Genomic DNA, 11,272 nt, shown 5'->3' with positions numbered 1-11,272 from the left:
GTCGTCACCCTGGCGGTGACCTTTGTACGTCATCACCACGGTCTGGATGACGATTGTGAGCGGCCATGCCGGTCTCGGGGAACTGGGTGAGTGAGCTTCGGGGGTGGGAGAGCTGGGCCTACGGGCTGGACTCGCGATCCTGAGGAGGGAGGGAGAAGCGAGAGCGCGGCCTGCACTTGTCCGGATCCAGAACTAGGGACGCCTCTCCCTCCTCTCTCACTTTCTCCCATTCTGACTCCATTCTCTCACCACATTGCTTCTTCAGTGTGTGTGTGTGTCTCTTTCTCTCACACACTCTCAGTTTGTCTCCCCCCACGACACCCCACCCCCACTCTCTCACGGGCTCTGGCCCCTCGCGCATGCGCCGCGCTCTCTCACACATCCTTACCCATGCCACCACATGCACATACACTTCCCCATCCTCAGACCAGCCTCCATACCTGCAATTACTGTACACAGATTGTTGGAACTGAATAAGAGTCTAGTAAGGTGACAGCCCTGGCCCATAGGACAGATGTGATCGTGTTGCAAACGTTTTGTGCGTACCCTGCCTGGACTTTGGAAGTTTGAGTGGAAGAGTAACAAATACTGGGATAATTCATTTCGAAAGAAAGATGTGTTGGGAGGTTGAAAGATAGGATGATTCGGAGATGCCGGTGTTGGACTGGGGTGTACAAAGTTTAAAAATCACACAACACTAGGTTATAGTCCAACAGGTTTAATTGGAAGCACACTAGCTTTCGGAGCAACGCTCCTTCATCAGGTGATTGTGGAAGGCTCGATCGTAACAGAATTTATAGCAAAAATTTGCAGTATGATGTAACTGAAATTATACATTGAAGAATTGATTGTCTGTTAAGCCTTTCATCTGTTAGAATACAGTGATAGTTTCACTTCTTTCGCAGGAGCAGGAGAATCGATGTTTCGGGCATAAGCCCTTCTTCAGGAATCAGCTCATTCCTGAAGAAGGGCTTATGCCCGAAACGTCGATTCTCCTGCTCCTCAGATGCTGTCTGGCCTGCTGTGTTTATCCAGCACCACATTTTTCAACTCTGGTCTCCAGCATCTACAGTCCTCACTTTCTCCTAGCAAAGAAGGTTACCTCACAGTACAGGGAGATCTTGACCAGATAGGCCAAACGGCTGAGTGGCAAATGGAGTTTAATTTAGATAAATGTGCGGTGCTGCATTTTGGAAAAGCAAATCAGAGCAGGTCTTATACATCTTAATGGTAAGGTCCTGGGGAGTGTTGCTGAACAAAGAGACCTTAGAGTGCAGGTTCATAGTTTCTTGCAAGTGGAGTTGTAGATAGAATAGTGAAGGTGGTATTTAATGTGCTGTCCTTTATTGGTTAGACCACTGAGTATAGGTGTTGGGAGGTTATGTTGTAGAAAAGATTTACAAGGATGTTGCCAGGATTGGAGGATTTGAGCTAGAGGAAGAGGCTGAATAGGCTGGCGTAGTTTTCCTTGGAGCATCAGAGGCTGAGGGGTGACCTTATTGAGGTTTATAAAATCATGAGGGGCATTTATAGAACCAATAGAGAAAGTTTTTCCCTGGGGTCGGGGAGTTCAGAACTAGAGGGCATAGGTTTAGGGTGAGAGGGGAAAGATATAAAAAGCACCTAAGGGGGGCAATGTTTTCACGCAGATGGTGGTGCATGTATGGAATGAGCTGCCAGAGGAAGTAGTGGAGCTGGTACAATTACAACTACTAAAGGGCATCTGGATGGGTATAAGAATGGGAAGGATTTAGAGGGATATGGGCCATATGCTGCCAAATGGGACTAGGTTAGGTTAGGATATCTGGTCAGCAAACATTTTCCATGCGGGTGCTGGACCTCTGCATTCATCCCTCCCATCAACTAACCAGGGCATACCCTCTACCTGTGTTCACCTACCCTGACCTCACCACCCCCTCCACTCCCAAACTCTTTCCCCCCCCCCCCCCCCCCCATCTGCAGCTCCACTTACTCCCACCCCCAGTCCTGAAGAAAGGTTGTACCCAAAACGCTGACTTCTCGACTTCCTGATGCTGCCTGGCTTGCTGTGTTCTTCCAGCGTCCTGCTTGTCTACCTTGGAGAGTGGGAGAGGCTGAAATCCTTACATTTGAAATAAATATGTAGTTGAGGTGTCTCAGCCATTAAGACTAAGAGCAAGAGCTGGAAAATGGGATTTAGCTCTATGGCTATTTCTGGGCTACTGCAGACACAATGGGCTGAGTAGCCTCTTCCTGTGCTGTAAATTTCTGATTCAACCATTCCCCTCACCTATCCCTCCCTCAACTGTTTTTCACACCCCTCCCCATTCCCCTCTCAGACCCACTGCTTCCTGAGAACAGTCTTTCCCTGATGCTGCCAGCATGTTTTCAAAGTAAATGTTACATAATTTGATTAAATAGAGTGTCAAACTACAAATATAATTTGCACACAATTTCCTCATAAATGTTTGTCCTGAATTATGCAGTCAAGGTTAGAACTTGATGCAGATGAAACATGTTCCTAAATGTTTAAGATCTGGATTGGCAACTCGGCCTATCGAGTTTATGGAGAAAAGGCAGAAAAGTGGAGCTGAAGATTATCATAACAGCCATGATCTCATTGAATGTTAGAGCAGAATCAATGAGCTGAATGGCTTCTGTCTCTCATGGTCTTAAATGAGGGTCTTATGCTTCTTTGAGTCTCTGCCATTCATAGCTAAATTCCATGTTGTTTCTACTGTCATGCGTTATCTTCAAATTTCATGATTCCCTTGCTGCTAGAAAAAAACCTTATTTATTTCACCCTTGAGTGTATATAATAAAACATATATACAGACTGAGTTTGACAACCTTCTGAAAATTCCAAAGGTTGCAAATTTCTCATCTCAGTCATAACTAACCAACCCCTTAGCCTGAGACTTTGATTCCGAGTTCTAGACTAGCAAACCAGGAAAATAGCTTCCTGACATCCATCCTTTCAAGTTATTGAAGAATTTTGTGTGTTTCAATGATATATCACCTTTTCTTCTCAACACTGGAGATTATTGGCCTATTTATACTCAAGCTTTCGCCATAAACCAATACAGCCATGCCAAGAATCAGTCTAGCAAAAGATTGTCATGAGACCGAAACATGACTCCAATTGTGGTTTCGCTAAAGCTCTATCCCTGCTTTTGCATTTGGATCCTTTTTGGATATCAGTCAACACGGTTTCTTGTCGAGTAAAATTCTGCAAATTCTGAAAATCTGACATTTGATATCCTAATCCCTGACCCTTGGAAGAAAAATTGTATTGAAATAGCAAATGCTAGAAATACTCAGCAACTTTGGCAGCATCTATGGAGAAAGTGAGGACTGCAGATGCTGGAGATCAGAGTCGAAAAGAGTGGTGCTGGAAAAGCACAACAGGTCAGGCAGCATCCGAGGAGCAGGAGATTCACCATTTTAGGCATAAGCCTTTCATCAGGAATGTTGAATGATGAAGGGTTTGTGCCTGAAACATCGACTCTCCTGCACCTCGGATGCTGCCTGATCTGATGTGCTTTTCCAGCACCACACATTTTAGCATCTCTGGAGAGAAAAATTGTTAATTTCAAGTTGATGACTTTTCATTAAATTTTTCATTGAACTGAACGATTAAGCTGTTTTTCATTCCACAGGTACTACTCGACCTGCTGAGTATTTCCAATATTTTGTTTTAATACTATTTTCCTCCAGGGGCATGAGATTAAGAAACCAATAATGTCAGGGGAAAAGGAATGCCAAATAAAGGGGAGATTGAGTGATACCAGCAGTGCTAAGGGAATAGGAAAGGCCAGTGTCAGGTGATGGGGGCATAACAGCAGAAGGGAAAAGAAGAAAATACCAACAGGATAAAACAAAGAATTGGTAATTCCAATTGCATCGTCAGCAATCACTTGCTAATGAATATGACTGTCCATCTAGGACAATTCCATGTCATTGGTCATGGTTTCTGAGAATCCTTTGTAATTGATGAGCTCAGTTCTAGAGCCAGCCACATCTCTGATCACTCATTCAGCAGTGGTCTCCGGGAGGTGGAAGTGGCCCTTTAAGTTGACATCCTTGACATTGTTTTCTTGAGTTCCTTTTCCATACTCCCTCTTGCCAATGTTCTTGAAGAATTAGTTCCATTGGTAAAAGAGTTATTTTCAAGTTGGTTTCTTTGGCACTCAGAACTCCACTTCTCCTAACCACCGAGGTGGCCCAGTGGAATTGGTTTTGGATGATCATATCATTGATGCTATTAGCTGCGTCAAGGGCGCTGATATTACTATGCCTGTCCAGTCATGTCAAGGGTACGTGAAATTAAGACACTTGTGGTTTAGGGGGAGTGATCTGGGAATTTCAATAGTATTGGGGGATGGGGATGGAACATGTTGAGTGAGAGGGCTGAAGAATGCTGTCAACATGACAGGACCAGAGAGCATCCAAATGCATAGAGGCACATACATTGCCACTGGCCAATGTTTTTCCTTTAGTAAATATAAGAAACAATGATGGAAATGTGTTGCTGGAAAAGCGCAGCAGGTCAGGCAGCATCCAGGGAACAGGAGAATCGACGCCTCGGGCACCAGCCCTTCTTCATTCCTGAAGAAGGGCTGGTGCCCGAGGCGTCGATTCTCCTGTTCCCTGGATGCTGCCTGACCTGCTGCGCTTTTCCAGCAACACATTTCCATCTCTGATCTCCAGCATCTGCAGACCTCACTTTCTCCTTAAATATAAGAAACAATAACTGGTCATTCATTTTTGCTGTGTGCAGCATCTTGTAGATGACAATCCGAGTATATGTTTGCATGAAATCTTAATGGGACCCCATCCAGAATAATGCAGTAGGTTTGGGTATCACATTTCAGGAAGAGGTCTTGATTTTGGAGCTGGTGCAGTGCAATTTGCCAAAATGATCTCTCATGGTTATCAAGCAAAGTTAGGTAAACAGATTAAGGTACTGTAAATACCAAACAATATCTTAATTTAAATTCAAATGGTGCAGGTACATTGAGTCAAATGGTAAAGTGTTTACTTTGGATGTGAGAGGTAGTAAGCTCACTGCCCGCATTTTCCACTGTTTTGAAACACTCAAAAAATTTTTACACAGCTCAATGGGATGGATGCGCGTGGATGTTACCCCTGTCAGAGGTGTCAAAAAAGCGATACAGACTCAAATGAGGGAAAGGCAATTTAGTACTGTCCTGAGGAGGAATTTCTTTGCTCTCAGAATCCTTAGTCTAGAACTCTATACCGCAGAGGGCTGTGGGATCTTTGTAATTGAGTACATTCAAGGGAGAGATTGATTGATTGATTTCTAGATGTTAAAGATGTAATGAATAGTGTGTGAAAATGTGTGTTATGGGAGAGGGTAAGCCATGATTTAGTTGAGTAACTGAGCAGGCTTGGTGGGCCAAATGGTGTACTCTTGCTTCCTGTGTTCCCATGAATGATGGAGATGTTTTTAATCAACCTGTTCAGGCATGTTGGAAAACATCACTGCTGCAGGTCTTGAACCCAGGTCTTCTACCTTAAAGGTAGGGACACTACTTCTGTGCCACAGGAGCCCAACCATGACAGGTGGAACATTCATCACCTGAATGGGCAACTCCTGTTCCTACTTTAAACACTCATGTCACATTTTAATACAATGAATAATTACTGTAAGTACATGTATTCATTTAACATCAACATCACAATTTCTGTCTTTGCTTTAGGTGTTGTGAGATGTAAAGCACTTAATGTCACTCAGCAACAAAAATGGCAGCTAGGCTGATACAAAGATGTACACGACACTTAAGTGCTTCATTCCTCACTGTGTCGACTCCTGCCATTGTACTAACTGCCTGCAGATGGACCCCAGCAGAACTGTACCAGTCATCGACGTCACTGGCTGGCATCCACACATCTGTTCACCATCACATACCCGACTTGACACCTGCCACTGAATACACTTGCCAGCCAGAGCACATAAAAGTGGATGAGCTGATTGAATCAGCCTTGAACACAGAGGAGCTCCTGCAGATTTCCTCAGAACACACAGTTACTGGGAATCAAGCAGCTGCACTGCTCATCCGCCTGTGCCGCCACATAGTGGAGCAGAAGTTGGACACACAGGATGTTCTTAGAGACAGTCGCTTCCAGCATTTGTTGAATGCTGTTGATGGCCAGGTTAGTGACTTTTTGTCATATAAAATGCACCCGCCTTGAGTTTGGAGTCATTAATAACAGCACAATAGAACCATAGTTGGAGTTACGTATAGGCCTCCAAACAGTAATCAGGAGCTGGGATACAAGATATACCAGGACATAGGAAAGGCAAAGTTACAGTGATTGCGGGGAAATTCAGTATGTAAGTGGACTGGGAGAATCAGGTTTGTAGTGGTTTGGAAGAAAAGGAATTTGTGGAATGTCTACGAGATGGCTTTTTGGAGCAGCTTGTGATGGAGCCCACTAGAGAACCAGGCAATACTGGATTTAGTGTTGTGCAATGGGGCAGACTTGACAAGAGAGCTTAAGGTGAAGGAACCCTTAGGAAGCCGTGATCATAACATGATTGAATTTACTCTGCAATTTGAGAGAGAGAAGATAGAATCAGAGATAATGGTATTTCAGCTGAATAAAACAACTATAGAGACATGAGGGAGGAGCTGGGTAGAATTCACTGGGAGAGGAGCTTAGCAGGAAAGATAATGGAATAGCAAAGGCAGGAGTTTCTGGGAGTAATTCAGGAGCCACAGCAGAGATTCATCCTGAGGGAAAAGAAGCATGGTACAGGGAGGATGAAGCATCCATGGCTGACCAGAGAAATCAGGGATAGCATAAAAGCAAAAGGGAAAGCGTACAAAGCAGTGAAGAACAGTGGGAACCAGAGGATTGGGAAACTTACAAAGACCAACAGAGGGAAACAAAAAAAAAGGAGGGAGAAGATTAAATATGAGGGTAAGCTATCCAGTAATATAAAGGAAGATTATATGAGCTTTTTTAGATCTATAAAGGGCAAAAGAGAGGCAGAAATAGACATTGGGCTGCTGGAAAACGACGCAGGAGCAATCGTAGTGAGGAACAAAGAAATGACTGGGGAACTGAATGAATAATTAGTGTCACGCTTCACAGTGGAAAACATGAGGATTATCCCAAAAATTCAAGAGAGTGAGGGGGTACAGCTGAGTATGGTGGCCATCACCAAGGAGAAGGTACTAGAAAGATTGAATGGCTTGAGGTGGATAAATTACCTGGACCAGATGGACGACACCCCAGAGTTCTAAGGGAGACAGCTGAAGAGATAATGGAGGCATGAGTAGTAATCTTTCAGGAATCACCTAAATTAGGGACAATCCCAAAGGACTGGAAAATTGCTAACATGACACCCTGTTTAAAAAAGGAGTAAGGCAAGAGGAGGAAAATTACAGACTAATTAGCCCAAACCGGGTCATGGGTAAGATCCTGGAATCCATTATGAAGATTGAGATTTCTGAATATTTGGAAGTATATGGTAAAATAGGGCAGAGTCAGCATGGTTTCATCAAGGGTTTCTTCCTAGAGTTGTGCAAGACAGAAACAGACCCTTCGGTCTAATTCGTCCATGCTGACCAGATATCCTAACCTAATCTAGTCCAACTTGCCAGCAGTTAGCCCATATCCTTCTAAACCCTTCCTATTCATATTTAAAAGGCATCGAGAAGGGTATGTTGTAATTGTACCAGCCTTCACCACTTCCTCTGGCAGCTTATTCCATATATGCATCACCCTCTGCATGAAAACATTGCCCCTTAGACCCCTTTAAAATATTTCTGCCCTCACTCTAGACCTATGCCCACTAGTTCTAGGCTCACTCACCCCAGGGAAAAGACATTGTCTATTTACTTTCTCCGTGCCCCTCATGATTTTCTAAACCTCCATAAGGTCATCCATCAGCCTCCGACACTCCAGGCAAAACAGCGCCAGCCTGTTCAGCCTCTCTCAATAGCTCAAATCCTTTAACCCTGGCAACATCCTTGTAAGTCTTTTCTGAAGCCTTTCAATTTTCACAACCCCCTTCTGATAGACGGGAGATGACAATTGCACATAATATTCCAAAAGTGGCCTAGCCAATGTCCCGTACAGCTGCAACTGACCTCTCACCCTCTTTACTCAAAGCTCTGATCAATAAAGAAAAGCATACCAAAGGTCACCTTCACTATTCTATCTATCTGCAACTCCACTTTCAAGGAACTATGAACCTGCACTCCAAGGTCTCTTTGTTCAGCAACACTTGCTATTAAGTGTATGAATCCTGCTCTGATTTGCCTTTCCAAAATGCAGAATCTTGCATTTATCTAAATTAAACTCCATCTGCCACTCAGCACATTGGCCCATCTGATCAAGATCCCGTTGTAATCTGATGTAACCTTCTTCACTGTCCACTACACCTCCAATTTTGGTGTCATCTGCAAACTTACTAAACTATGCCTCCTATGTTCATGTCCAAATCATTTATAAAAATGACGAAAAAGAGTGGACCCAGCACTGATCTTTGTGCCACACCATGGTCACGGCCTCCAGCCTGAAAGGAAACCCTCCACCACAACCCTGTTGTCTCCTCCATTCAAACCAATCCAAATGGCTAGATCTCCCTGTTTTCCATGAGATCCAACTTTGCCAACCAGTTCACCAAAAGGTATGAGAATGCCTTACTGAAGTCCATATAGATCAGTTCCACCATTCTGCCCTCATCAATCCTCTTTGTTACTACGTCAGAAAACTCCGTCAAATTCGTGAGACATGATTTCCGACACACAAAGCCATGTTGACTATCCCTAATCAGTCCTTGCTTTTCCAAATACATGTACATTCTGTCCCTCAGGATGCCTTCCAACAACTTGCCAATCACCGATGTCAGGCTCACTAGTCTTTGGTTCCCTGGCCTTTCCTTAAATACTGGCACCATGTTTGCCAACCTCCAGTCTTCTGGCACCTCACCTGTGACTATCGATGATCCAAATATCTCAGCAAGGGGCTGAGCAATCACTTCTCTAGCTTCACACAGAGTTCTAGGGTACACCTGATCAGATCCTGGGGATTTATTCACCTTTATGCATTTTAAGACATCCAGCACCACCACCTCTGCAATATGGACACTTTTCAAGATGTCACCATCAATTTCCCCACATTCTATATCTTCCATGTCCTTCTCCACAGTAAACACTGATGCAAAATACTCGTTTAGTATCTCCCCCATCTCCAGTGGTTCCACAATAGGCCGCCTTTGCTGATCTTTGAGGGGCCCTATTCTCTCCCTAGTTACCCTTCTGTTCTTATGTATTTGTGGAATCCCTTTGGTTTCTCCTTAACTCTATTTGCCAAAGCTACCTCATGTCCCCTTTTTGCTTTCCTGATTTCCCTCTTAGGCACTGTACATACTCGTGTATAGGTTGAATTTTGAAGACAATTTCAGCTTAAAAAAACTAAGGGGTCAACTAATACACGGGCACACGTTTTGAGAGACTGAAATTCATGTTTGGTATGAGTCAGAGTATGGACAAACGAGCCAAATCTCTATATAAAATAATAAACAACAAAAGGAAAAAGAATTATGGCCATTATTGAATATTTATCTACAAAATAACTCTCCATTCTGCCTGCTACAGTAGAATGGCACGGTAGTCCCTCCATATCCGCCAGGGATACGTTACCAGACCGACTGCGGAAGCCCGAAACCAGGGATAGGAGTGAACTCATTCATTTAAATGGGAAACCTAAATTCCCAGCAGCTGTCTGGTCCCTGGTTCTGGAACGTTCCCTGTAATATGTTTCGGGCTGCGAATAACTGAAACCGACTCTGCAGGTTACAATAATGCTGAAAACCTGGAGTGGAGTGTGACTGCTGGTGGACTGGAAGACCCTGAATGGAGCGGTATGGCCAGCTGACTGAAAAGCCAGAGTGGAGCGCAAAGGGCAGGCACACTGCCTCATAAGTGTTGATCTGTAACTGTGAAGAATTCGGGTCGATTTATACACAAGATGTATAGAAAATACAAGATTTTTTGAGCCAAAACCAAGGCGTTTACTTTTACATGAGATTTACTTATACACGAATATATATGGTATACTCCTGTTGCCTTTATACTCTTCTATGGATTCACTCGATCTCTGCTGTCTGTACCTGACATTTGCTTCCTTCTTTTTCTTAACCAAAACATCAATTCAAGGTCACGCCTGACAAATCTGTTAGAATTCTTTGAGGAAGTAACGAGCAGATTAAACCAAGGAGAACCAGTGGAAAGGCTTTTGCCCGAAACGTCAATTTTCCTGCTCCTCGGATGCTGCCTGAACTATTGTGCTTTTCCAGCACCACTCTAGTCTAGAATCTGGTTTCCAGAATTTGCAGCCCTTGTTTTTACCACCGATGTTATCTACCTGCAAGGACTGATTAGGGATAGTCAACATGGCTTTGTGCATGGAAAATCATGTCTCACGAATTTGACTTGAGTTTTCTGACGTAGTAACAAAGGGGATTGATGAGGGCAGAGCAGTAGGTGTGATCTATATGGACTTCAGTAAGGCATTCGACAAGGTTCCCCATGGGAGACTGATTAGCAAGGTTAGATCTCATGGAATACAGGGAGAACTAGCCAATTGGATACAGAACTGGGTCAAAGGTAGAAGACAGAAGGTGGTGGTGGAGGGTTGTTTTTCAGACTGGAGGCCTGTGACCAGTGGAGTGCCACAAGGATCGGTGCTGGGTCCTCTACTTTTTGTTATTTACATAAATGATTTGGATGCGACCATAAGAGGTACAGTTAATAAGTTTGCAGATGACACCAAAATTGGAGGTGTAGTGGACAGCAAAGAGGGTTACCTCAGACTACAACAGGCTCTGGACCAGATGGGCCAATGGACTGAGAAGTGGCAGTTGGAGTTTAATTCAGATAAATGGGAGGTGCTGCATTTTGGGAAAGCAAATCTTAGCAGGACTTATACACTTAATGGTAAGGTTCTAGGATGTGTTGCTGAACAAAGAGACCTTGGAGTGCAGGTTCATAGCTCCTTGAAAGTGGAGTCGCAGGTAGATAGGAGAGTGAAGGCGGCATTTGGTATGCTTTCCTTTATTGGTCAGAGTATTGAGTACAGGAGTTGGGAGGTCATGTTGCAGCTGTACAGGACATTGGTTAGGCCACTGTTGGAATATTGCGTGCAATTCTGGTCTCCTTCCTATCGGAAAGATGTTGTGAAACTTGAAAAGATTTACAAGGATGTTGCCAGGGTTGGAGGATTTGCGTTGTCATGAGAGGCTGAATAGGCTGGG

General features: G+C 44.0%; 1 protein-coding gene across 1 annotated transcript in view; it reads left to right on the top strand.

Annotated features, from left to right (window-relative positions):
* tbrg4 (transforming growth factor beta regulator 4) overlaps nt 1-11,272 on the top strand; it is a 43,402-nt gene continuing 32,130 nt past the window's right edge. The window contains exons 1-2 of the mRNA XM_043687962.1: nt 1-86; nt 5,703-6,156. Coding sequence (XP_043543897.1) covers nt 5,746-6,156 — 411 coding nt within the window. The 5' untranslated portion in view covers nt 1-86; nt 5,703-5,745. The remainder of the gene's footprint in view (nt 87-5,702; nt 6,157-11,272) is intronic.

The sequence above is a fragment of the Chiloscyllium plagiosum genome, chromosome 4, assembly GCF_004010195.1.
Source record: "Chiloscyllium plagiosum isolate BGI_BamShark_2017 chromosome 4, ASM401019v2, whole genome shotgun sequence".
Lineage (NCBI taxonomy): Eukaryota > Metazoa > Chordata > Chondrichthyes > Orectolobiformes > Hemiscylliidae > Chiloscyllium > Chiloscyllium plagiosum.
Note: the sequence above shows the minus strand (reverse complement) of the source record. Positions and strands in the feature narration are given on the sequence as shown.